This window comes from Lichenostomus cassidix, chromosome 1, assembly GCF_008360975.1.
Source record: "Lichenostomus cassidix isolate B80296 chromosome 1, HeHo_3.0, whole genome shotgun sequence".
Classification (NCBI taxonomy): Eukaryota; Metazoa; Chordata; class Aves; order Passeriformes; family Meliphagidae; genus Lichenostomus; species Lichenostomus cassidix.
In genome coordinates this window covers 66,945,340-66,973,270 of record NC_139479.1, presented here as the reverse complement: position 1 = coordinate 66,973,270, position 27,931 = coordinate 66,945,340, and the positions used below count along the sequence as shown (strand labels likewise).

Sequence of the window (27,931 nt, the reverse complement as noted above, 5' to 3'; positions counted from 1 at the left end):
ATTTACTTAATCTATTTTTCTTCTCTGATTTGCAGACAGATGCCAGCAGTAAAGCTATATTCTCGAAACTGATGGTTATAACAAGTAAGTCAGTAAAAGTATTTACAGGGTCTAAAAATTAAAATTGAACTCTATTGCTTTCTCGCTTTAAAAATCATTTGTGGTAAGTTTATAGAAAGACATTTTTGAATAGCTAAAATTCAAAGTAAATCATGATAAATGTGATGCAATATTCTTTTAAGAATGAAGGCAACTCTAAGCAGAATTACTCTCTTACTGCAAGAAGTCAACAGTCATGAAGCTTATCCCATAGCATTTTGGCTGCATTCAAGATCTAATTGCATTCAAGATTCAAGACTAATTCAAGATCTAGATTATCTAGGGTGTTAATGTCTATATTAGCATTGATTATAGAATATATATTCATAGATGTTAACTAAACTACTAAGCTATGTACTAACTTACCTGTCTTTTGAGGTTTTGGTATTGTAAATGTCATTGGGTGAAGGCAAAAGTGTTTCAACTTCAGTAGAAAGGAAAGCACTTTGGCAACTGAAGAACTTCTGTGTAAACTGAACTAGTGACATTATAAAAATCCACCAACTTGAAAGCTGCACTTTTGTTCCCAGGGCCCACCATGCCAATAGCATTAAAACCAGTATGAAGAAAAACTTGCTTTACAATTCTGAAAATTTATTTTCAAATCCACCTTTGTTAAAAAAAAATGTCATCTCTTCTGGCAAAAAGGTATACTACATAACACTGCACATTTTTGAAAAAAAGTGGACGAAAGAAATGAACCTTGATGCTTCATTTGCCATGTTCCGAATCCTTTTTTGACAAGTTTGTATTTTTTCTGATACTTGAGGTTCTGGGTTGCATTAGTGAAGAACATCAATACAGCAAAAAAATTCATAAAAGAACTTGTTTTGAGCTAACTATCTTGTAGTCCTACACCACATTCTGCACCAATTTTGCTTAACACTGGCTGTACCAAAAATATGAAGCATCTTAAATAGTAGGCTAATTTTTTGCCAATAAATTACCTTGCTATATTGTAAAATGTAAATACAAAATGAGGGAGTAGTTTAAGAAATGCATTTTAAATGCTCTTTTTTTTTTTTTTTTTTTTTTTTTTTGATGTTTTAAGCTGTTGTAAAGCTTATGTTTAGTTAGGGGATAATTTAGAAAAAATACCCCTTTCATGTTTTTCACATTTGTTGCATTGGGTGATCTAAATACAAAGTATATTTTGCTGGTGAGTTTAGGCTTTGCAGTCTGAGGTCAACTTCAGCTGTTGGTAATGTTATTAGCAAGAACAACTAGACTTGCTGAGGAATTAGTGTTAAGGGTGAGGAAAGCAAATAGCCTGGGGAAATTTGTAGAAATTTATGTGTGTCCCCACAGATATGTCTGCACTTTTTGAGGTGTTTTGTGGTTTGGTTTTTTTGTGTTTTTTCTTTTTGTTTGTTTGGGGTGGGTTTTGTGTGTTTTGTATGTTTTGTATGATGTTCCAAACTTGTGTAATTCACAATACGTAAATAGTGATTATTTTGCTTATTTAAAGGAAACCTTCCTGATCCAGGGAAAGCTCAAGATTTCATGAAGAAGTTCACACAAGTTCTAGAAGATGATGAAAAAATAAGAAGTCAGTTAGAAATGCTTGTTAGCCCAACATGTTCTTGCAAACAGGCTGAAGGATGTGTGGTAAGAATTGCTTTTAAAGTGTGAATATTTTTGGAACAGAATTGATTAGAAATTTAATTAAAACTTACATTTCAGAGGGAAATAACAAAGAAGTTGGGCAATCCAAAACAACCAACAAATCCTTTCCTGGAAATGATAAAGTTTCTTCTTGAGAGAATTGCACCTGTGCACATCGATACTGAATCCATCAGGTATTTTTGTGTGTGTGTTGTCGGCCATAGATCCCAGGGTTTGAAATTGGGGTTTCTTACTTTGCCTTAAAGCACAAGCAGTAATAGGCTGGGTGGGCATGGCTTAAGGCTTGGTGACCTGCAATGTTTTCTTCTGCCTCACCTTTTATATACCTTGTCCAGAATGTAGTCACAGAAGCAATAACACAGTCATTCAGCATAGCTGTGATGACCTGTCAGTAAAAGTGCGTGTGTTGCTGATGGACAAAGTGTGGTTTGTGACCAGCTGACTTATTTTAAAATCAATTTCTGTCCAGACTATTCAGCTGAAACATTCCACCCAGAATATTAGCTCACAGTGACATAAACAGTGATGTGATGATTATCGTGATGAGGCAGCAAGACATTACAGAAGAGGAAGCCAATGAAGTTTGGGGGGGGGGGGGAAGTAATTGCTGAAATGACTATTTACCTAACAGCAGTATCTGAAATAAGCATTACTGTTAAGAAGAAATATACAGAAGCCAGGTCTTGTAAATTTGTCATCTGCTCTTAGCAGAACTGTTATGTTTTTTTTCTTCTTGGTTAGAGACTAAGTATTGTAAACAGTTATTTTCCATCAATTATTAACAATCTGTAACACATTGTAACCTCACTGTAATTCTTATTGAGTTTGTTGCTTGTAATGCTCAAATTGTTTTCTTATTCTGGTCATCCTTCCAGAATAATTTGTATATAGCTCTTAATTCATGATGGATAAATATTTTTTGAGTTTAACGCTTCATCAGGTTTGATGTGGATAGGAGATGAGGGCAACCAGCTTATGTATGTAGTTGACATATTTGTTTCATAATGAGCTTATGTTTTAAATAAGTTGCTTAAATGAGATTATATCTTAAACTTGTGAAAACAGTCATACATTGTGGAATTGCAGTAACTACAAGGCCATGTTTTGTTTTCCTCTTCAGTGCCCTTATCAAGCAAGTGAACAAGTCTATAGATGGAACGGCTGATGATGAAGATGAGGGTGTACCTACTGACCAGGCAATCAGAGCAGGTCTTGAATTGCTGAAGGCAAGTATAGTCCTGATGGTCAGTGAGCATGGGAAACTTGGCAAACAACTTGGTTAAAATAAATTTTTAATGAGCACTTATTACTTGTAGTCATAAGCATGAGGTGCCTACCTGGAAGAACCTGGTTTTCTTGGGCTTTTTTGGGTTTTTTTTTGGTGTGGTTTTTTTTTTTTTTTTGGTTGTTGTTGTTCTTTATGCTCATCTTATGCAGCACATAAGTAAGGTTATTTTTAAATGATTTAGAAGCTTTTCTGGAAGTCAAAGTAGTTGCGTGTGAGACAGCAGCAGCTGAGTTTTGGTTATTAGAGCATGAATTCAGCAATTTGTAAATACAGTTGTGCTACTTTTGGAAAGGTACTTGTATATCAATACAACACTGTGGTTCCTCTGTGTCTCTTGTAAATTTGGGACTTGCCTATTTCAGCTGTGAATAAACTTTGAGACTCAGCTAACAGCAAACACCATCAAGTAGTCCAGCTGGGAGTTGATTTCAGAGGTCTAAAAATCTAAAGGACTCCAATACTGAAGTTTTCAGAGTATTTTAGATCAACTAAGGACTGAGTAGATTCACCTGAAAGGGTGTGGCTCTGTATCCAGATGTGCACATTTAGATAGAAGTGCAAATACCTAGTTAGCACAAGAATGAATCTGAGTAAGAAAGAATGAATCATGTTGTGAAGGACTATGTACTTGAATGAAGGCTTCCATGTCAGTAGTTACGTATTTGTATGAACTGGCATGACACACTTAAGGAAGAGGAGTAAGACTGTGCTAAAGAAAGCAGTCTGTACATCATGAGAATAATATAGACAGGGCAAGTATTGGAGTCCAGCATTCAAAATGCCATGCAATGAAGTGGGGAGCAAGGTAACTTGGTTAAAATAGAAAACTGCACAAGAAGTTTCTAGATTTTGAGGATTGTTTCTTTGCCATGGGTCAGATTATTGTATGGAACGAGGGTAATAATCAACAGCCACTTAAAAATGAAGAGAAGACCAAATTTCTGGAGGATCAATTGAGGGTTTCTGTACTTTATTTCATTTTTTTTAACATGGGAGGACTGTCATACTTGAAAGCAATCAAGTCCAAGAATCTGAAGGAGAGGTACAGAATCTGCCAAGATTCTGTGGGAAGCTTGAGGGACTAGAGACCCTATTGGGTATGTCTGTGTTGCTATTTTAGAGATAGGAATTTCACTTCAGAGCAGAATCAATTCTTCTTCTCCTGAGGAAACAAACATAAAGTGTGGGGACATACAAGCTGGATTCCTTTCAGAGGAACAAAATTGAGATGGGCTTAAGAAGCACATGTTGTATTGCAGTGGCTAAAGTGGATTTAGTCAGTCTAAAAATACTCTGAAGTAAAACTCCTGAAACATGAATATTGCTTCCTTAGCATCAGTTGTGTTTCTCTTAAGACCTGCTCCTGCTGTAACCCAATGCTTGCTAATGTAGATGTAGCCACTGAGAAGGACATTATCAGAATAATAGGAGAAGAAACTGAGACTGGAGAAATAAATTAAACCTAATGAGATCATGTATAAAGACAGAGAACTTCAGGAGGTACTAAAGAAAAAAATAAAGAAGAGAAATGTGCATCATGGGTCAAAATCAGGGAGTATATTATAAATGTTCTAGTATGATGGTGGAAAATTACTCTTGATGAAATGTCCTAGTATAAGTGGACCTTTAAAATATGTTAACATGTCTTTCATCATATTTTGGCAGGTACTTTCGTTTACGCATCCTATCTCATTTCATTCAGCTGAAACTTTTGAATCTCTCCTTGCTTGCTTGAAAATGGATGATGAAAAAGTGGCAGAAGCTGCATTACAAATTTTCAAAAATACAGGAAGTAAAATTGAAGAAGACTTCCCTCACATACGATCGTAAGTTGTGTATCTTACGCTGACCGGTGATCTTCAGAGTATAGGATTTTGGAAGTTCTCAACTCTTCCTTTCATCTGCTGTAGTATTATCCTGCATTCTTTTGGAAGAAAGTATTACTTACTTCCAAAAAGAGATTTTGAAAGACTTTAAAACGTAGTGCTTTTTGAAGAATGGAAGTGAAATTAATATACTCAAAGTAGTGACACCTGGTATTTCACTGACACTACTATACTTTATATTGTTGCCCTTCAGAATTACTTGTTCTTTCTTAAATTGTATATATATGCACTGTAAAAGCGTTCGTTGCAATTTAGTGGTGATATGTAGGCAAAAATATTTCCAAAGGTTATATGTAGTAACCTATGCAGGTATAAATGCCTGTTTTGCCACATGATATTTTATCAACAAAAACTAGAGTTTTTTTGCTTCCAAGTTATGTAAATAAAATTTTTCTTCTTTTTTTGAAGAAATTACCCAAAACCAATAAGCACTTTTGTGGAGGCGTTGTGTTCTTTATATGTATATCTGTACTTTCTTGCTAGTTTGATGTTTTGGAAGATTTTCAATTTGTGAAAGGGTACTTATCTCTTTGTCTATTTGTTTTGTTACACAACTGTTTAGTGCTTTGCTTCCAGTGTTGCATCACAAAGCTAAAAAGGGACCCCCTCGTCAAGCCAAGTATGCTATTCACTGCATCCATGCAATATTTTCCAGCAAAGAAACGCAGTTTGCACAAATATTTGAGGTAACATTAAATATTTAAGTTACTTTTTATTGATCTTTTATATTGCACGTGTAAACTAAGAGATGTAGTTGCAAGTTGTAGCAGATTTAGAGAATACGTTTTTCCCCTTTTGTTTTGTTCTTAATATGGTTTTGGCCTGAAAAATGGTAGCAGTGGGTGTTTTAGTATCTCATGATCCATCATGTTTAGGGTTATATATTTTAAGAGAAGGTAGAGTAAAACCAAGTGTTGGGCTATGTACTAGAACCATGAACTATTTATGGAAAGATGAACCATATGCTACTCCTTACCCCTGTTGAGAATGGTCAAAAGTATTTAAATGATTGTAGAAATTTTAGAAAACTGAATTGTGGTGGAGACTAAATAAATTTTATAGCTATAACTGCAAATGTACTTTTTAATTAGTGCCCATCAGCCACTTATCTTGAAGGCTTGATCATAGTCTGTTACTGGAATTGCCATCTAAAGATCTAGATCTCCAACAAGAAAATAGGCTTTTTTTAATCCATTGTTTCCTAAACGGTCATCCTTGAACTGTTCCTTTTTGAACTATTCAGAGGTGATAGATATTTTGTCTGTCATCTTGATGTTTCCTCTGACTTGTGGGAGACTTGATGGGTTGGTGAAATGTATCTTGAAAATTAAATAATAAACAGTTCTTTCAAAATTGTATTTCTGAAGTAGAAATAGACATGCGCAACTTGGTACAAAGTTGTCATTCCCAGGTCAGTAAGACTCTGATTATATTAGTAATACCTGAATTTTTTGTCTTTTTTTTAGCCACTGCATAAAAGTCTGGATCCAAGCAATTTTGAGCACCTCATTACACCACTGGTTACTATTGGCCATATAGCCATGCTTGCACCTGACCAGTTTGCTGCCCCTTTGAAATCTTTGGTTGCTACTTTCATTGTTAAAGATTTGCTAATGAATGATAGGGTGAGTATTTTCAAAACCTTGTATTAAGAGCATGCTTTTCCTGTAGTATCAAAATAAGCAAGTACTTGGGAAAATATTTGGCATGCTGGTTCTACTTTTTGTGTGTGGTTGCTTTTCGATTTCCTCATGTAGTTTGACTCCATTGAAAACCCACAGTACAGGAAAGGAGGGTACTACTAATTTGGGAGCCTTACAGAAGTGACAAGCTGCATAGCACAGCATTTGATCATTCATGACTTGGCTTTGGTTAAAAAGGGGAAAATTGTTATGACTTCACTGTTTGTTTCCTATCTTGAGTGAGTTAGTTGTGATTTTTAGGTAGTATAATATATTTGAAATTAAAATACATTATTTAAATGGAAGACTAAATTTTAAGTTTTTGAACGCTTTTGTATTGATTATAAAGTGATTATAAAGTCAAATGAACTCCTGCGTTGTTAGAAATTGCTTATGGGAAGATCTACTGTCTAAAACAGTAAAATGTGCTTGAGGTTCCAATCTACTGGATATAGAAAAACTGGAAGTTACTTTCAAAGCAATGGCGATTATACTCTAAAGGAATAGTTTTCAGGTAACAACAACAAAAAAAAAATCCCTTTACTAATCTTAAATTAGCTGATATTTGGATAGTGAGGTATCTCACTTCTGTAACAGTGACTTCTATAAGATACAGGAAGTATAAAGCTGACCAGGGAGTGCGGCTCTGTTGGTTACAGAAGCAAACAGGAAAGAGGAGGTTACAAGTTTCACTGAATAGTAACAGTAGTGTAACAAATATAACATTTGGTTTAGCTTCCAGGAAAAAAGACAACAAAACTTTGGGTCCCAGATGAAGAAGTGTCTCCTGAAACCCTTGTTAAAGTAAGTAGCACATACTTCCTTTTCCTGCGTATTGTTTATAATACTTAATAAAAAATTGCTCTTGGGAACATATTTTTTAATTATTATTTTATGAGTAAATTTACTTACACACTTCATGCAATTTTTATATAAACTTTTTTTATAGGTTTAGTTTTGTTTTCTGACACTTGACTATGATGATGTCTGGATTACTTAAAGTAAAATTATTTTTTACCCTCCTCTTCAATGTAGGAGTTAAACACTCTAGAAACTTCTAAAAAAGTCTTTTTTTCTTGAATTTTTATGACATTCCAAGAAACTTTGTGTTGTTTTGGAAGAACAAGAATAGGGTCTGGATTTGTCAGCTTTCTCAAATGAATAATTGTGTTACACATTGTTTGTTTTTCTCTATGGGCAATGTGTATTACAGAAAAACCTGGATTTAAGAAGAATCACTTTAAATGGTAGGGCAGTTATTCTTTACTTAAAAATGTCGCCTCAAGCTTCTTTGTTTTTTGGAGTAGGTTTATTACATTTTCTCTAAAAATGTGACATTACTGTCACTCAAATTTTCATTGAAATAGGAAATAGGAGATGAAAAATATATTCTATATCTGTATTTGGTTTATAAATGCCCTTCAGAACAGGGATAGATTTTTGCTTTCACTTCTTTCAGAATTAGATGCTTGTCTTTTGTAGCATGCTCTATATCATATCAGTTGCTTCATTTCTGATGTCTTTTGGGTAAAATTGTGTGGTTTTAAAAAGTTCTTTGCCTTCTCTCTTGAAGTTGTTAAACCCTCCATAGCAGACCTCCTTCTCTGCTAGTTTAGTAAGTACTTTGGTTTCCAGCTTGGTACAGCGCTCATTACGGGAACGGCTTGATTTTGTTTGGAGTTGATGTGTTATTTTTAGTTGCTTGACTACAGCAAGGATATTTTTCATATTTGTGCAATTCCATAGTTACACAATACGCTCAAAAATTACTAAAAGAATGCACCTTTGTTTTAATTTAATGAAGTGCTAGTTTAAATCGACATGATTTCACTTCAGTGATTATACGTGTAACTTGAAGTGGAAAATATGAATTGTTTTTCTTAATTCTTTAAAATTATTTGTGACACTGTAATAACTCTCTAAAATGAGCTTTTATGTTGATATAACTTCTCATACATTTGGCTGTTTGGAAGGGAATTAACCTGTGGAAATTCTTAAGGCAATTTTAAGTTGAAGCCAAGCCTGAAAACTAAGAAGCATTTATTTGGAGGTGAAAACAGGTTATTGTGAAAATTGATTTGCAAATTTAATTAGCATTTATTACTACTGAGGAGCCTAAACTTAATGAATGTTGCACGCCGTGCCATTAGTTTGATTTCTCCATGATAGTGTGTTCCTCTTCACTCTGGTTTTTTTTCTACCTTTGTAAGATTATTATATATCTAGTGGGGACTTTAGCAAGTTGGAGTATGAAAGTGGGAAGGGCTGCTGAAGACTAAATTATAGCATTGTCCAGCCTAGCAGGTGTAGACTGATGTGGGATAGCCTTAGGTTTAGCCTTGGATGCTAAACCTTAAAGGAAAGGGTGTCTGCAGAAAAATGTTTTGGTACAGTATTAACTGTGAATTGGATTAATGGTCATATGAGTTAGACTGGAATTCCTATGCCTGTCACTCGAGTTCTAAAGCAGTAATCACTCTTGGCAGTGACCTGTAATGAGGAGTGTGCACCATGCAGTGGGTTGAGACTTGTGTAGTAGCAGTGATATTTCTTGTTTCCTCCCATGTCACTGGAATATAAGCTTTCTTATACTATTTCTCTAACAGTGCTTAAAGTGGGCTTTGTTTCACTTTTCACTACTTCACAAACAGTACTGCAGCCTTTGTGGCTCTGAAACCTCAAGCAGAAACCTGAGCCAGCTGCTGTCATGATGGTGATGTAGTAGGAAGACTGCGTTCTCTTTGATACAGTTCTGTCTCCTTTTTTGCTTTCTTTTGTTTTCATGTTGTGTATAATAATTTTTCATCTTGGAGGAGAATTTTTGGAGGCTCATGGAACACAAATGGAAACAAGAGATTCAGACTTGAAACAAGAGATTCAGAAAAGAAAAAACCTAAGAACAGTCAGACAGTGGAACAAGTAGCAAGAGGTTGCAGGTTGCCAAGAGAACCTGTGCAATCTTCATTCTTGGAGGGCTTTTGACACCACGGTGCATGAAACTGAGAGCAGTTGGTGTGATTTCATAGCTGACCTTCCTTTGAGCAGGGGATTGAACTGGAGACCTCCTAACACTCCTTCCATCTGGAATTATGCTTTAATAGCTTCACTATTTGGTTGCAAAGGGAGAATTTAAAATGTAACAACAGTCCAAGCTCATGTCATGTTTAACTAAGTCTTCAAGTAATCAGTAGTAGTGACTGGGGGAATTCTCATGCCTTGTACTAATTTCATGGGAATGCTTAATTTTGAAGGGTTGCTGGAATGTCATCATATCGTCATTAACACCAGCAAAGAAATAGGGAAACTAGTGGGGTCAGAGAAAAATTCTGAGGAAGATGAGAGTAGGACTTGGCTACGTGGAAGGAAGAATAGAATAGGTTTGGATAATAAAACTGGGGGAAAGCAATTATGGAGGGAGTCAGTAGAAGCAAAGATTGAAATTGGAATTCTTCAAGGCACAAGGTAGCATGTGACTGTTCCCTGGCTGAATACATCATTTATTTGAAGGCCAGAGAGCTGGCATATTTCCATCCTCCCAACAAATGGGAGGCACTAATGGTTATAGGTAGGTGTTATGACATGAAGAAACTGAATTTGTGAGCTGTGAAAAGATCTGATGTTATAATTGTTATATTACAATAATTATATTGGTTTTATTGCTGTTAAAATTTTCTGGTGGATACTTAAAGCTGTTCCAGTGGAAGGCCTTTTGAAAGTGAGGGCAAGACAATTTAATTTCTGTGCCTCGGACTCCATTTGCGTTTTGAGCTCCAGAGTGACAGTCATCCTACAGCTTACTGGTGTTACCCAGTGAGGTGGAGCAAACGGACTACAGTGCTAAAAAATAAAGTGACTTATAAGTGCTAGTCTTAGAACTGAGATCTGATGGGACTGTTTTGATCAGTTTGTTGGAAGAAATAGATCAATTGTATGGTGAATTTAATTTGGTGATATTGTGAATGTTTATATAAAAGTTGCTAGAATAGCTTTTTCCACTAATGACAAGATTTGAAGTTACCATGTATGGAAGTGTAAGTTTTCTAAAGCTTTTGGGTTTTGTTTTGATCTCCAGAGATCAGTATTTTGGTGTTTGGGTTTTTTGTGTGCTTGTTTATTTTTGGGGGGTTGTTATGTTTGTGGGTTTTTTGGTTGGTTGTTTTTTTTTTGTTTTTTGGTGGGGGGGACAGGACGATGTTTTCCCCCAAGGATGTCTGTGCAATTCAGATGAGCATTTTCATTTTGCTGTAAGAAGATATTTCTCTTTGTTTTCTTTATTGTCTCTGCTGTCATATGAAAGGCAAATGAAGGGATAAAAGGATTTGAATACTAAAACTTGATCTCCAAATGGATGTTTTATTTTCACCAAAGAAATGTGAAATTATTCAGTGTTTCATGATAGTTGCTAGATTCTGCATACTGGCACAAACTTGCCTAAAACCACTTGGTGTTTCCATTGGCAAAACCAAGTTATCCTAAGTAACAGGCTTTGAGGTTTTTCTTTAAATAGCTGTGAAAGAAATAGTGTTTTCTAGGGTAAGTTATCTTAATATAGATTGCTACTCTAATAGTCAAAATGTCTATTAAATGTTTTTTCGTTTCTCTTTAAATTTAAACTCATATATTACATAGATAAATGGAGAATATGTAGGGATTGTTCAGGCACAGGAATTTAGTGCCAAGGTCATGGGTTCAATCCCCATATGGGCTGTTCAGCTTAAGAGTTGGACTTGATAATCCTTGTAGGTCTCTTCCAACTCAGACAAGTCTGTGAATTATAGGAATATATAAAGATGAAAATGTGCTCTGCCTTTTGATCCAGTAACATTTTCTTAGTAAGTATAAACCATTTTGCCTGTTTCACAGTTTTTAATGGATGTAAGCTGAATTAAGAAAATGTTTTCAAAGTACAAAACATGTGATTGCTTAGTAGAAGAAACAGTTCAAACTTTACCTAAATGTGTAACTTTTATTTGCTGTAATACATGTTTGAGACTTTTAGTGAAAAGTTGCTCTCTAGTGTGTCTAGTTATCTTTTAGTGTTTAAATTATGGTTTGCAGTCCTGAAAGGCTCATGTTTGTACCAGCAAAAAGCACTTGGGAAATTACTATGTGATTATATTAAGATAAAGATTATTTTAAAAATTAGGCTTATGGTATGATTTGACTTTTTGATATAAATTTGTTTTTTCAGATTCAGGCCATCAAGATGATGGTTCGGTGGCTGCTAGGAATGAAGAACAACCACAGCAAGTCAGGAACTTCTACTTTGAGATTGCTAACAACAATATTACACAGCGATGGAGATTTAACAGAGCAGGGGAAAATAAGGTATGTAACAGATGGTAATGTTTTCATGTCTGTGATGATGGTGTGGAGAGAGTTTTTGGCAAAGTAAAGTAACATGTAAACTATTCTGTTAGACTGCTTAAGAATTTTTACATCTTATTTCATAAGATGTGATGGTAATCTTGGCTGGGTTCCTACATAAGTTTGCTGAGTCTCAGCTTTTGAAACACTGTACACACAGCTGAATTTTAGTTTTTATCTTCTTGCTTTTATTTATCTCTTCAATAGGCCATTACTCATATTGCAAGAATAAACTGCAGCTTCCTCCTACCCAATGAAAATTGGTTGTAATTTTTTATGCAGCTTCCTGATGTACCAATTGCTGTGTATGCCAAAGGCCAATAGGTGGGCATTCTAATAAAAAATAATAGCATGTTGTATAAACCAGGTGGAAATAGCTAGTACACCAGACACTTCTGCTTGGGGGCAAGCTAATCCCTTGAGATCTCTAAAAGGGAAAGCAAGAGGGAAATGTGTAAACAGGATTAAGTCTCAGTAAATCATTTACCTTTTAGGTGACTGTTAGACAACTTGTTTTTCTGGGTATCTTCTTAATCCTCTGTGGTAGGAAAAGTGACAAGTTGTCAGCTACTATTGCTTGCCAAACATTGAAAATTTGTGTCTATATAAGCCATTAAGGGCATGGGTGCATTGTGCCAGTATGAGTAAAAAGGCTTTAATTTTCAGGGAGAGTTAATGTTATACAGTAGTTATGTTATGCAGATAGAGCCCATAATAGATTGGAAACTTGAGAACTATCTAGTATATTATCTTTGTAGCAGCTGTGTAGTCTGTCTTAAAGTTCTTTGTAAATAATTGTTTCATAGTTTTAAATTCTGCAATGTGACCATTCATTGCAGTTGCCAGGGAGTTGAGTGGCAGTGATTTAGCTTTTCAGCACAACAGCTTGGAGCACATGGTTGGCTTATGCAGTAGCTTGTGAGTAGATCAGTTCTGTAGACCCTGTGTGTTTTCATGGTTTGAATGATGATTCCTTACTATGCATGTTTTAGAAATTTATTTTCTCACTCTTTTTGTATTCAAAAGTAATAGTAGAAACTTTATATAATGATGTGATGAGTTCTTAATTTTAAAATCAAGTTCTTAGAGGGCTAGGGAGGGATCCTTTCACGACAGGGAGAAAGCTGCAGTGACATGTGGTGTTGCTGTGGAGGTAACCCTTTGACCCCAGAGCTTGGAGCTCTGCCTGGGGATAGGTGACGAACCAACAGAGAGCTTATGGGTTAAGTTGAAGAGCAGGCTGCTCTGGGTGATGCCATGGTGAGTGTCTGCTGTGGGACCCCTGACCAGGAAGAGGAAGCGGGTGAGGCCTTTAAACAGCTGAAAACAAATTCATGTGTGCAGTCTTTGGCCCTCATGGGGAAATTCAACCACTCTGATATCTGCTGGAAGAGCAACACAGAAGTGCATAACAATCTAGGACAGCATTGATAACAGCTTTTTGACACAACTGGTAGAAGACCTAATGAGGAGAGGCTCTCTCCTGGACCTCTTGCATGCCAGCAAGGAGAGGCTTACTGGGGATGTGAAGGTTGAAGGCAGCCTTGGCTATAGTGACCATGAGATGGTGGAGCTGAAAATGCTGAGGGCAAGCAGGAGGCAAGATCACAGTGCTGGACTTCAGAAGAGCAGGCTTGGGTCTCTACAAGAATGTGCTTGTAGGGTCCCATTGGATAAGGGCTGGAGGGAAGAGGGGCCCAAGAAAGCTAGTTACCTAGGATTTAAAAATTACCCCTCAATGCTCAAGAGTGGTCACAGCAGAAGGTCAGGCAGATAGTTCAGCAGACCTTACCTGGATGAACGAGATGCTCCTGGCAAAATTCAAACACAAAAGGAGGGATTGAGAGCAGCCCTGCCGAGTAGTACTTGGAAACACTGGTGGTGAAAAAGTGCACATGAGCCAACAAAGTGTGCTCACATCCCAGAGAACTAGCTGTGTCCTGGGCCACATCAAAAGCAGTGTGGCCAGCAGGTTGAGAGACATGATTCTGCCTCTTTAGCTCACTCGGGTGAGACTCTACCCAAAGTACTACATCCAGCTCTGGGGTTTTCAGCACAGGAAACACATGAACATCTTGGAGCATGTCCAGAGAACGGTCACAAAAATGATCAGAGGGCTGGAGCACTTCTGTGAGGAAAGACTGAGTGAGTTGTTCAGTCTGGAGAAGTGTCTGGAGAGACCTTATTGTGACCTCTCAGTATGTAAAGGCAGCTTGTAGATAGAAGCAAGAAATTTGTGATGATGATGAAACACTGAAACAGGATGCCCAGGAAGGTGATAGATTCCATACCTGGAAACATTCAAAGTCAGGTTGAACAGGCCTCCAAGTAACCTGCTCATTGCAGGAGCTTTAGCAGTCTTTTCCAACACCAACTATTCTGTGGTTGTATAAGGTATACTGAAGGTGGAAGTAGAGATGGGTAACCTGGCAGAATACAGAGAACACCATCTGAGTTAAGAAACTCAGATTATATGAAACTCAGAGATAGAAACTCAAATGGGATAGAATCTAGTGAGAAGTAACAAAGGCATCCAGAAGAGCTTCTCTAAGTAAATAAGTGACAAAAGGAAGACTAGGGAAAATGCCCACCCACTGCTGAATGAGACAAGAGCCCTGTTGACAAGACATGTGTTAATTATTTTGTGATTCCCAGTATTGTTTTTTGGGAAAGCTCCAAACTGGTAGAAGGGCCAGTCCATTGTTTCTGTGTGAGCTATACTGCCTACACCAACAGTTAGTCTGAAAACCTGAAGCAGAGGAGATGATGTTTCAGGCCTGTTAGCTCTGCATGGAATTTGCTGACACTTTCTGACCTTTATTCTTCACCCGTTGAGTGCAATAAGGGTATCTTCTTTCTGGCAATGCTTGCTGTGTCCCTTCTGTGCAAACCTGACACTCCTCCTTCCAACTTTTTTTTTTTTTTTTGAAAAGAGTGAGATTGTCCATTCAGTGCAGAACATAACCTTTTAGATTGTACTTGATATGAGGTAATTCTGTGTGAGTCAATTATAGTGTTCATTGATTGCATTTGTCTTTTAAATAATTTGTTTAAGATAATTGAATTAAATGAACATGTCAGGGCTCAGGAGCCATTTGATGCTGTTGAAGCCATTAGTTATGTTGTAATCATCTTTGGTGTTATGGCCCTTGTCAACTCTAAAAGTGACTCTGTCCCTATGCCTTTTGAAATCTACACAACTCTACCTTTAGTGACAGTGTAAGGGATTTTTTTTTTTTTTTTTTAAATTTCAAAGTGTGGCTCAGCCTGGAGTGTCAGGTGAAGGCAAGGCCCCACTTGGAAAACAAATCCCTTTTCTTGTTCATCCTTCACACTGAAGTAGTAGGATTAATGACTTTGTTGAATTGCTTTTGAAAGCAACTGATGAACAACTGATTTCTTTGAGATGTTAGCATGTGTTGGTTTAATTCACAAGTCTTGTATTTTTTTAATATTAAATTTTATCAATAAACAATATCTCAGCTGTCCTTTCCAGGTATTTTTAATTTTGTAAGTCATAAACAGTCCTACAAAATTCAAGATTATAGTAATTTCGTGTTTGTGGATAGATAGAACAGGTTAGGTTGAATCTTGCATGTCGATGTAGTAGGATTTTCATTTTAGTCTATACTAAGCATAAAAAAGAGTATTTCAGTGTCAGAGGACACTAGGAGTGCTGAGAGCATTAATATTAGACATGAAGTTTTATTGAGATTTTCTTGAAATGCTATCTGCATTTTTTTCTTAAACTAAAGCTCACCAAGAGAAAAATTAAAAAGCTTTTGGAGTTTAGAACTTCATAGTTCTGTGCTGTAGAAAATTTGCCACATATCTGATATACAACATTTTCAATGGTTGCATTCAAAAGACACTTTGCTATTGTCTTAAAATAAAATTCACTTAGTCATCCATTACAGTGTCTAATTAATCTTAATTTATTTTGACTTGAAGCATGGATTTTGAGCTAGAAAAGTTTGGCAACTCTGGGGACTAGAAATGGGCTGGCTACTTCTTTGTCAGGACTCCCCTTCTGAAGGAGGACCACCAAGCTGAACAGAAGTATCTTACTGCTAGTTGTGTCTGAGAGGCAGTATGGACTGTCCTGGCTGAATGCACAGCTAGAGCTGTTTCATACCCGTGTGGAACTTCTAGGAAGTTTGAAGGATAATTTTTATTGCCAGGTTGGGACCAGGTAATAGTAATGTGGTAATAGGCTGTAAAATGTGGTGCCATGAAAACTGGGTTTGAAAGTGCTTCTGCTGGCATGGGGGAAGCTAAGTTAATGGAAACTTCTTTCTTATTAAGTACTTGTTTTTCAGTGGTGCAAACTTGCTGGATTTAATTAGGTCAAATAATTACATAATTTTTTTACTAATTAACCTTCATAATCCATGTGCTTGTTTTTCAGTAAACCTGATATGTCTCGCTTGAGGCTGGCTGCAGGGAATGCTATTGTGAAGTTGGCACAAGAACCTTGTTACCATGAAATCATCACCTTAGAACAATACCAGCTGTGTGCACTAGCCATAAACGTAAGGAAATTTGTCTGGAGTTATGGGTTATCAGCAGATGTATGAGTATGTAGTTGTTTGTTCTGTATGTTGTGTACATTTCTGCAGATCTGGTTTTATGCAAAACATTCAGCCTTGGCATGAAATTATTTTTCCACTACATAATCCTGAAAACCCATTTGGATGAGAATTATTTCTATAGTGTTGGGCTGCCCATTGGGGAAATACTAACTTAGAGTAGTCAAATATTAGACTATTGATAAACTAAGAAATTCAGTATGTATTTAAGTAATACCCCAGCTACATTATGACATTACTAGAAGTTGAAATTAGATGATGTTAAGTATGTTGAGCAGTGGTGACAACAGTGACTGTGGTTTCTCGATAGTTGGGTAGAATATATGTGGAATGCAGAAGTCTGCAAAGATAATTAGCATCCCTCAAATATTAGAAGTAGGGAGAGATTCCTTAGTAGATGCTGGAATTTTCATCCTTAACTTCTAACCGTGAGCCCATAGTAAGAAAATAACTCTCGAATTGTAAGTAGAGATAGAGGGATCCTCTGTATTTCTACCTTGTAGACTTAGCAAACTATACAGAAATTATACCCCAAGGGTAAGGTGGTCATTAAGGGGCTTCTGTTGGTGTTACTTGTGTAACTGCTGGTATTCTCCTGGCTTTACATGAGTCCAGAAATCCTCTGGAAGGACTCCTGTCCAGACGATACCTACAGTAATAAGGATATTCTGTTCTAGACCTAAATTCCTATGACTGGCTAAAGCTTTAAAAGCTGCAACCCATTTTAAATGTCAGAAGACTTTAAATTGGCGTTTTATGTTAGAAAATGCAGAGTATAGCTCCTGTATGTATATTGTATACTTTCATATAGAGAATCTTTTTTAGTTTCTTGTTGGTTGGAGTTGGTTACAGTTAGGCTAGAAAAATCATTCCTATACCAGAGTAAAACAGTCTGTGTTAGGCTTGTATATTGTTTTAACTATGTGGATTTCAAGCTTCTGTGTTCCTATGGAAAGGAGCCCTTACTCAGTTCCCAAATGCTATGAAAAAACAAAAGAAATGGAACAAAGCTTTAAACTACTCAAGCAGATGAAATCTAGCAAAAATGCAGCAGGAATTCAATGGTAATAACTGAAGGTCTTTACACCCAAAGCAAAGACTGATACTTTTCAGTTTTCCTATTCCAAAACCGAATAGAAATGTTAGTCTTGTCTCAAAATGAGTTTTGAAGATTTTTACAGTTCAGAACAAAATCAGTTGAGAGAAAAATAGGCACTTAATTTAATGACAAATAAGTTCTGTCTCTGCTCCAGAAAGGATACTCAAGCTGGATAATGTCATGCCAAACTGGCCTTGCATATTCTGTAGTATTTGCATATTCTGTTTTCTTGTGAACCCGGTGATCAAAATCTGTTCATTTCTTCAGTTATTTCCATCCTGTAGCAAATCTGTCTTTATTGCAAATGCTAACCTTGTAGTTCCTATCAGAATTTTGCTTCACTATTTTGGTACTTTTTTTCAGTATATTGCAGGCTCCTTGCCCTCCATTTCACCACTGTTTCTCACTCTCATCACTGATTATCCAGCTGTAACAGTCTTAACTGTTTGTGGATATTGTAACAGATGTGTTGTCACCTTTTTTTGCTGTCTTTGGGTCTAATGCTTACTTCCCCATAATTTTCAAAAGGAAATTTTGAGATATAAGATTCCAAATAGAAAAAACATAATAGGGTTACTAACATTTATAAATCATTTAGTATCACATTTGACTATAGCATTATAGCATGCTTTGGATAGGAAGGAACTCTTAAAGATCATCTCAATAAATTGCCCTGCTGTGGTCAGGGACACCTTCCCCTAGACCAGGTTGCTCAAAGCCCCATCCAGCCTGGCCCTAAACATCTCCAATGATGAGGCATCCACAAGTTCTCTGGGCAACCTGTGCCAGTGTCCCACCACCTTCATTGTAAAAAATCCCTTCCTTATGTCCAATCTAAACCTAACCTGTTTCAGTTTAAAATCCTTGCCCCAGAGCTGGACGCAGCGCTCCAGATGGGGGGTCCCATGAGAGATGAGCAGATGTTGAGAATCCCCTCCCTGGCCCTGCTGGCCACTCTCCTTCTGATCAGCCCAGGAAACGGTTGGCTTTCTGGGATGTGAGCACACGTGGCTGGCTGATATCCAGTTTCTCATCCACTAGTGATCCCAGTCCTTCTCCGCAGAGCTGCTCTCAATGTCTGCATCCCTCAGCCTCTATGAATACTGAGGATTGGCTGGAGGCAGGTGCAGGACCTTGCACTTGGACCTCTTGAACCACCTGGGCCCTCCCCGGGCCCATCCTCCACCCTGTCAAGGTTCCTCTGGATGGCATCCCTTCCCTTTAGTGTATCCACTGCACCACTCTGCTTGGTGTCCACAGTCTTGCTGAGGGATGTTCTCAACCCTATCTGTGTAATTAATAAAGGTGAACAATGCCAGTTCCAGTATTTGCCCCTGAGGGCACCACTTGTTACTTGATCTCCATTCAGACATTGATTTTTTTTTTTTGGGGCTGCAATCCTTTGGACATGGCCATCCAGCCAGTTTCTTATCAATTGAGTAGTCCATCTATGAAACCCATATCTCTCCAATTTAGAGACAACAGTGTTGTGTATGACTGTGTCAAAGCCCTTATAGAAATTCGGGTAGGTGACATCAATTGGTCATCCCTTACCCATATACACATTCACTTCACTGTAAAAGGTTAGACCAGTCAGGCATGATTTGTCTTTTGTAAAGCCATGTTGGGTGTCTGTAATCCCCTCCCTGTAGATATCCATATGCTTTGTTATCACTTCCAGGAGAATCTGGTCCTTTATAGTATAATTTCTGCTACTTTTTCCTCTTCATTTATTGATATTTCTTTGCCTTTCATGACTTTCAAAGTTGTTTTCTAGAATTTAGATTGTAAGCTCTGTCAGGACAGGAATTTTGCCTTTCATTTTCGCTGCAGCTCCTAATGGATTTTGAATACTTACAAATAACTGTTCTAGATATTTTTGGGGTCTTCTCCAATTTCCTTTCTCAGTGTCAGCAGAAATGCTCAGATGCAGAGTAGCTGTAATGGTTTCAGTGTTTTTTTCAATTAGAAGTGGTGCTGTGTTCTTTTATTTTTTGGTGAGATTTGGCATGTGCACTTATGCATACATATATGTTTTTGCTTAGAGTGTTTAGTATTAGAATCCTTTTCTTGACGGTAGATACTGATTACTCTAAGAGTTTATTTATTCTTAACACTATCAAGTCTAGCCACAAATTAAGACATTCAGGTGACATCAAGGCCAACTCTAGTTTTGTGTTATTTAATTCACAGCAAAGGTTCTTTAAATGAGCAGATCAGAAAACAAATTAAACAAAAGGAAAAAAATTACTTTTTAATACCTGTGATGGTTGCACAGGTTCTGCTGTGGTTCTGTGCTGGCACATTTTTTATCCTCTGATGCTGCTGTTTTGTAATGTGTAATGATTGGAGTTCAGAACACATAATTAAGTATCACTACTTGCTCTATGAAAGTGACATTAGTAAACAGGGGCTTTATGATGATAAAATACTTGTAGTTTTAGTCATTTTAAAAGAAGTTACGTATGTGTTTGGCCAATCTTATAAGCTTACCAGCAGTTGACTTCTTTGATCTGCACAACAAATGTTGATGTCAGCAGAGCTTCATATTGAAAGAGAGTGGAAAATAATTGAGGATAGTACTTCAGTGTTTAACAGGCTTTAAGATCAGATTTAAGATAAGCTTTGCTGATGAAAATGCAATTTAGTTGTATTTAGAGTAAATCTTGTAGATTGCATAAGTTGCATTTGTTTAAAAAATCCCAGAGCTTTTTCAGTTTTGTAACTCAGTGCTGTAATCGATGAATCAGAGCTGTGTCTGAGTGGTACATGATGCTTTGCAAATACCAATTTTTTGATGCTTTTAAATTGTGAACTTCTGACGAATTGGCATTAAGTTCAGAGATGTAGATACATAAAATTTGATTATGGAGTTTGTGCATGCTGTCAAAAATAGCAAACATTGGTTAAGTTTTGTTCCCCTTCTTCTTAGTGAGCTAGTTCAACTGAGTTGAATTTAAGGTTATTCTCAATACTAAAAGATAAAGAAATTATAATAATTCCACTTGGCCACACAATGCCATCAGCAACAACGAACTGTACTTCCCTTTTCCTCTGAGGCAAAGAGGAGATGCTTCCCCACTGAAACACCAACTAGGCATCAGTCTCTTCTACGCTTTAGACTTAGGTCATACTGAGGAGGAAAAGAGGGCTCCAACCTAGTCTTCTGCTGGGGGATGGATTTGCTATAAGGAGACAAAGAGATCAATGTACATCTCATGATTTGGATTCGTGGGCTTGGGTTGCTTCAACTCTGGCTCCAGCAGGTGTTCCAGGGTTTCAGTCCATGGAGGGGGAATATTAGTTGAAGAGCAGAAAGGAGAGAATGGGGCTTGATTGAAAGAAATTTCTTCTGGATTTAATTTTTGGTGGGGAAAGAGGGAGGCTTGTTTTATCCAATACATGATCTCTTTTGATACCATTTGCAAATTCAGCAGAGCCAGTATTTCCAGTGGCTAGGTTTTGGCTCTGCACTTCCAGTTGACTGATAGCTGGAAACCCTCTTCAATCCTTTCTCACTTAAAAACTGTCGTTCGAGTAAAATAGCTGCTTACTCCTGTTAACATTTTTTCTTCATGTTTAGACATAAAACTTTCCTCTTAACCTTTTTTTGGCAGGTTAAATGTGCCAAGCTGTCTTGGCAACCTTGTTTACATTAAGATTTTTTGTATGTTTTCTTCTAACCCTTTTCTGCATGTGTTTTTGTTAAGCTTCCTTGTCCTGAGTTAGTAAATGGTTTGTGGTATATTAAATGGTGTATGTAGGTTCATATTCATACCAAAAAAATTATAGGTCATGCCTTTTCTGGGAAACATTGATTAATGAACTGTAGAAGTACAATTGCTGCCTTCATATTATTTTACTTTGTGTTGTTTGGCAGCTGTTAGACACAGGTAATTAATTCTCTTTCATGGTCAGTTGTAGTTCATAGGTTTCCACAGTATAATGGAAATGCTTGGTACTCTTTTCAGTGTTTCACCTTACCTGGTAATTCTGTTGAATTTGATTCAGTTTTTAATATTAATGTCTTGCTGAAAATGTGTGAAATCATAGCAGTACAATCAACATGGTAGACGTTATAGGTGGCTAAAATGTTTTAGTGCAGATCTTTGACTTTGGCTTTACAGAGCAAGTGACCCAATTGTAAATGCTTTCAATAACTCCATGCCTTAGTACTATGCTAAATTAGGCCTTGGGTCCTGAGTGTGATATCTTCCAATACAATTTCTGAGCCCTAGCTCTTCTTCTGAGCTTAAAGGAAGTTTCAGCTGATTAATTCAATTAAATTGCTCTGAATTGGCATTAAAAAAAAACATATTGCAATTCTTATGTTTCAGTGCTTTCAAGGTCTAATTGGTTTTGGCTTATTTACCTGAGCTTTCATGCTTTATTTTACAGTTTATATTGCTTTTAGAAAAGTTTACTGTTATCTTTTTTGGTTTTGCCTTTTTTTTTTTTAATAGGATGAATGTTACCAAGTGAGGCAAATATTTGCTCAGAAACTTCACAAAGGCCTTTCTAGACTACGGCTGCCACTAGAATATATGGCTATTTGTGCACTGTGTGCAAAAGATCCCGTGAAAGAGAGAAGAGCTCATGCTAGGCAGTGCCTTGTGAAGAACATAAATGTCAGAAGGGAATATCTGAAGCAACATGCAGCAGTTAGTGGTAAGAGAATAGAAGTCACTTTTTAGTACAAGTGCTATAGTTCAAATGTAAATGTGAGTAGACTGAAAACATTGATGGTTGTCTGTTTTTATACATAGAACCTCTATAAATTTAACTTGAAGGTATCTAATGAAAACTGAAAATTTTCAGGTTTTCTGATTTTCCTTTGTCCAGATTTTTTGACTTTTTTTTTTAACAGGCACTGCTGAGGTCTGAGTTTCATTAAAACCTGTGCAAATGCTTATGCCTAAATGTACTGGAAGTGAAGTAATTTTCCAAGGCAGTTATGTGTACTGTTTGAACATAATGTTAATAATGTTTTAAGTGAAGTGACAATGGTTAATTTTACTTCAGCAATTACTAATAAGTAACTTTAATACATAAATGCTGTACTGAATAGACTGTACTTGCACTGCTGTATTGAGTAACATCTTGTGTTACAATGGCAAAGGGCTATACTTGTAGGCACTTCAGGATGAATTTATGCAATTCTTTCTTTCCAGTGCCAGCGGTCTGATCGTGGGAATGCTTTGGAAGTTGTTATGGACTCATGTTAGCTATTTTGCTTTTATTGACTATGTCCTTTTGACTTAAAGCTACACACATACAGTATTACAGCACTGGTACATGGTCATAGGGAAAAGCAGACCTTTATGAGGAGCTATAGCATTCTTGGATAAGAGGTTTTGAAAGTTTTATTTCTTTGAAAGATTACTGATGGTTTGACCTTCGTGAAATGAAGGGGATTTTTTCATGATTTTAGCTTAAGCCAGACCTGTTTCATGAATCTGATCTCACAGATGCTGTCAGATAACTGATTTCCTTCTGTGTTTATGAATCACTTTGTGTTAGCCATGTCAGTCTTTCTTAGTCCCCTCAGACTTTGATCAGAGAATAAGTCTGCAGGTAAATCCTGTAGTGTATCATTAATTAGATTTAAAGAAAAAAGAGCATGCTTTTTTCCCCCCCCATAATAACATGTAAAAAAGAAATAAATTGAACAAACACCTCTAAGGCATTTTACGATTATTTCTCTTGAAAGTTGACAACTCTTTTTAGTCATGTAGATGGAAAGTATAAGAATTCTCATGTATTTAAAATAGATGCTGCAAAGTTGCTATTGAAAATCTGTAGAAGAAATTAAGAGCAACCTAGGAGTGTGTGATTCTCTTTATCCAGTAGGACCTCAAAGTGCACCTGATAAATTTTGTTTCTTGCTGAAATAATTAAGTGATGCCATTGACTTGACATGTGCTATAATCCATGAGGAGTCTGGATTAAATGCAGATTGCAGGATTTTTTGAGGATTACAATGTTAACTTTGTGCCATTCAGATTTGCCAGTCTGAGCTTTCAGCAAATAAATTGTCTTGAACTCTTTGTATGCTAAAATATCCACGTTGCAGCAGTTTAGCCGAAGCTCAGTTCTGGTAATAACACGATATTTAAATGTGTGTCTCCCTCTGCCACTCTCCCTCCTGCCCATGCAATACCTCAGGGTAGAAATGATGGTAGTACCTTCTTTGGAAATCTGCTTCCTTGATTATTGCAGCTGTTTGTCTGAATCTATAAATGTGTGATTTTGTGATATATTTTGTCTTGAAAACATCATACAGGAGAGGAGGATATTGGTTGGATATTTTGGGCAGATTGCAGCTGTTGTTGAAAATACGGTAAATTTCTGTATACCCTGCCTGAGGAAAACTTAAGGACTGGTACCAGACAGTAAAATGCCTCTTTCTTCCACACTGACATTTTATAGGCTGGCAGGAATTATTCTCAGCCCCTTTTAATTCTCTAAATGCTATTCAGAGTGGAAGCCACTCAGGAAGAGACTTATTTTGATTGTGTATCTGTTATAGTTTCATCTGGGTAGAGACGTGTCTTGCATAGGAATTTTCTTTTTCTCATTATAGGGTTTTACTTGAAAGTTAGTAAGCATAAAAATTACAAGAGTAAAGATTAATTTTTTTCTAACAAGTTTTCTTCCCAGAAGCTCATAAAGGACTCTTGTGAAGGGTTTTGGCACATTGTAGTTTCGTGTGCTGGTAGGCAAGCTACCCTACCTTTTAGATAGCGTCTGCTTTCATTAGAGATGAAAGTTCTATTTTTTTTAATATTTTTTTTCCTACTGTTTCTTGTCGTGACAGGTTAAATATAATATGTATCAATACTATTTCTTGTCCTGTTTTGTCTGGAACAAGTTCATTTTATTTTCCAGACCCAGTTTGAATTATTGTTATAGTTATATTAGAAATTGTCCATGGCAGGAAGTTACTGAGAAACTGAGTTTAGGAGTTCTTGGTGAGCATTCTATTGAAGTTGTTAATTGCTACAAATAATAGTGTGTTGGTTTGTCTGGGGCATGTCTAAGTCAAGCCAATTTTGCTAGTGTTCTGAAGTCATAATTATGTTCTTTTCCTTCCCTGCCACGTCATTATTTTTTTGTTTAGTTATGTGAACAGGTGCTGGCTAAAATGCAGGACAGTGCTTGAAGAAGTAAAGGATGATTTTAAACATAATAGTGCAGTACCAACTGAAACACACTAAAAACTCCTTTGCAAAGTATACTAGTTTTCAATTACATAAATACAGCTTGAAATAGACATTGGGTGACTTTATATATGATATATATTTCATGTAGACTTTGTGTATTACTGCTGTTTATGCAGACCTCTAAGAAAGAGATTAAGACTTGACACATGTGTGACCATTATTTTGTTATTTTTGTAAAAAATGCAAACATGGTGTATTTTGTTTGATGTGCACAATATTTGTCTAGCACATCTCACATGAATACATATGTTGGAGGTAAAAATGTGTTTTAATGTATTTTTAAATTGTTTCAAGTATTAGTAGTGTTTGTAATGATTTACAGGTGTTTGGACTTACTCTTAACTGAATATGGGATAGGTAAAAGTTTACTGAAATATTTTCCAGACTTCATCATGCACTTACTATTGAAAAATGTGATTTTTCAAACATGGAGTTAGGAATTTCCCTTTTTCCTTCACATACATGTTTAAGTGTTTATCCATAGTCATGTCAACACTATGACATTGCATTTGCCACAAGCACTAAAGATCAGATGTTTTGTGCCATAGCAATAAGCATGGAATATCAGGATACCTTCCTTTGCCCATTTTCTTGCCTGTTGCACGGGGTACAGGTTTATTATCTTAGGTGTGCTGTGTGTCCTCCAGCTCCTCTCTGGCATTAAGCTAAAGAAAGCAGTGTGGATTTTTGCTGCAAAATGTTTTTTTTTACTTTTGGTATAAAACGTGTCCTTCTGTTGCCTGTGCCCCTTGGGAGATGATCTTTGAGGTGCTGAAGTTCATGCTGCATGGTGTTGGTTGGGTCAGGGAATTTGTTACCTTACGGAATGTGTATTTTGTGATTCTAACTCTGAGAGGGCCATTGGCAACAAGCCTTAATTTTTGAATCCCCAAGGGAAGTAGGCCTTCGGACTGTCATGGTGTAGGAAAGACTTTCTTGCAGTCCTTGCTTAGAACTACTTGAAAGTCTCAGACAATGCTAGAAAAATTCTTGAATGCTTTGAGTATCATAGTACAGTGGTGCTGCTCTGTTTAGGTGGGATTGAGCCTTTCAAACTCAGTGCACTACTACTATGTCACAACTTTAATGTGACCTCCCACTCCTCGTGAAACAGATCTTGTGCAATTTGACTGCAAAACCCCTGCAAAGAGCATTTGTTTTTTTTCTTGACACAAAGGCTGTGTACTACGAGGTCCAAAGAAATAGTAGCAGCTTATCCTGCAGTTGTGCTGGTCTCACATCTTGCAGTTAATGTGGATTTTGTGATCCATCCTCACTTCTGCTTTTCAAAGTCCTTCAGAATACAGGCTTTGAACTGAGGAAAGGATTGGGAGGAGGAGATGACTGTAGCTGTGTCTAGAAAAACATGCAGCCCTGAGTGAGAGATACTTAAAATCTTAATTCTTGCCCGTGCATGAAACGTGCAATCAGCCATGAAATGGAACATCATAGAGAAATGATAGGCCCACATATGTTTATGCTTTAATGCATGCTGACCTCAAAATTTGCCCTTTCCTCTTTGGTAGAAAATGTATTTCTTGGAATGTAGTTTTTTGATACATCTTTCTTCTACTTTTCAGAGAAACTGTTGTCACTTCTACCAGAGTATGTTGTTCCTTACACTATCCATCTCCTAGCTCATGACCCAGATTATGTCAAAGTCCAGGACATTGAACAACTCAAGGACATTAAGGAGTAAGACCACTTTTAAAAGTGTTTTTCCTAACTTAATTCTAAGTGAAATTTTAATTCATTGTGGTATCCTGTGACACAGTCCAGTATGCATAATGATGCCAGTTACTTCTGTAATATATTCAGAGAAATAGTACAGATGCTTTATTAGTGCTCAGTGCTATTTTAGAGGAACCCTTCACTTTCTGCTCATCTTTGTTTCATTTTTCCAAAAGAATTGTTTTCTCAGAGTTAGACTGGTTCAAATTTGTAATACTAGTAAAGCCTGGACTAAATCACTTTCTCAGATGTGCCTGTTTAAAGAATTTCTTTTGTACTTTGATTCATGCAAGATACTACATTTCTCCTTTAGGTGCCTGTGGTTCATACTGGAAATATTAATGGCTAAAAATGAAAACAACAGTCATGCATTTATCAGAAAAATGGTAGAAAATATCAAACAGACTAAGGATGCTCAAGGACCAGATGATCAAAAAATGAATGAAGTAGGTGATACTTTTTCATTGGAAATTGCATTAAATTCTGGCCTGGTAAAGTAAAGGAGTTGCTTTTTGTTTATACACCAACTTCAAAATGTCTTTCAACAGAATTGTATTTATGAAATGATACTTTATATACTGTAATAATTATATTTAGTATTTAATTTCTAAAGTGCAAGAATAAACTTAATAGAGGAAGAAAAATATTTACATTGGAAATCTCTAGTGTGTATTGTGTAGTGCATGTATCAAACCTTTTTTGTGGTTTTAGCATCACATAATGTATGGATTTGTCACTTTTCTGCTTTTCCCACAGAGTTTTGGGTAGTGGGTGGGTAGTGGAGGCTGTGTGTTCACTTGATTAACTTTGTCTTGGAAACTATGGCAAGCACTATTCTTAAGTGCAGAAAGACCATGAAAACCAGCTGTCTTCAACTGTTAGACTTACAGTGCTTTTGCCTTTACTATCTATGTTTCAGTATCCTGAGAGGCACTGTTTAAGATGCAAGCTAGTGTTAAATGTGTAAGATGATTGCTTTTAAACTGTGAGTTCTTATGTGAGTTCTTGTGGTCCTGTGCACAGAAGGTACAGTGCCTTTTGTCAAGATTTGCAATGAACTTCTAAAGTGTTATTTGGTTTTTTAATTATTTACAGAAACTATATACAGTCTGTGATGTAGCAATGAATATTATTATGTCAAAGAGTACAACATACAGTTTGGAATCCCCTAAAGACCCGGTACTTCCAGCCAGATATTTTACTCAACCTGACAAGGTATACCTTGGCATTTAATTTTTCTTGAGATAAGTCTGTTTAAATATTTGTTGGTTGTAATTCAGGGTCATTTTTCTTAAATATTTCTTAAAACTTCAGACTTCTCCCTCTTACATTGTAGTTGAA

General features: G+C 36.6%; 1 protein-coding gene across 3 annotated transcripts in view; it reads left to right on the top strand.

The window, feature by feature from the left end:
• PDS5B (PDS5 cohesin associated factor B) overlaps positions 1–27,931 on the top strand; it is a 105,351-nt gene that overhangs the window by 59,551 nt on the left and 17,869 nt on the right. For all 3 annotated transcript variants that reach the window (XM_085061707.1, XM_085061696.1, XM_085061691.1), the window contains exons 15-28: positions 36–84; positions 1,568–1,707; positions 1,783–1,898; positions 2,846–2,951; positions 4,679–4,839; positions 5,462–5,585; positions 6,366–6,524; positions 7,317–7,385; positions 11,773–11,909; positions 16,357–16,480; positions 22,100–22,304; positions 26,440–26,554; positions 26,904–27,036; positions 27,686–27,805. In XM_085061707.1, the coding sequence (XP_084917833.1) occupies positions 36–84; positions 1,568–1,707; positions 1,783–1,898; positions 2,846–2,951; positions 4,679–4,839; positions 5,462–5,585; positions 6,366–6,524; positions 7,317–7,385; positions 11,773–11,909; positions 16,357–16,480; positions 22,100–22,304; positions 26,440–26,554; positions 26,904–27,036; positions 27,686–27,805 (1,758 nt within the window). The remainder of the gene's footprint in view (positions 1–35; positions 85–1,567; positions 1,708–1,782; positions 1,899–2,845; positions 2,952–4,678; positions 4,840–5,461; positions 5,586–6,365; positions 6,525–7,316; positions 7,386–11,772; positions 11,910–16,356; positions 16,481–22,099; positions 22,305–26,439; positions 26,555–26,903; positions 27,037–27,685; positions 27,806–27,931) is intronic.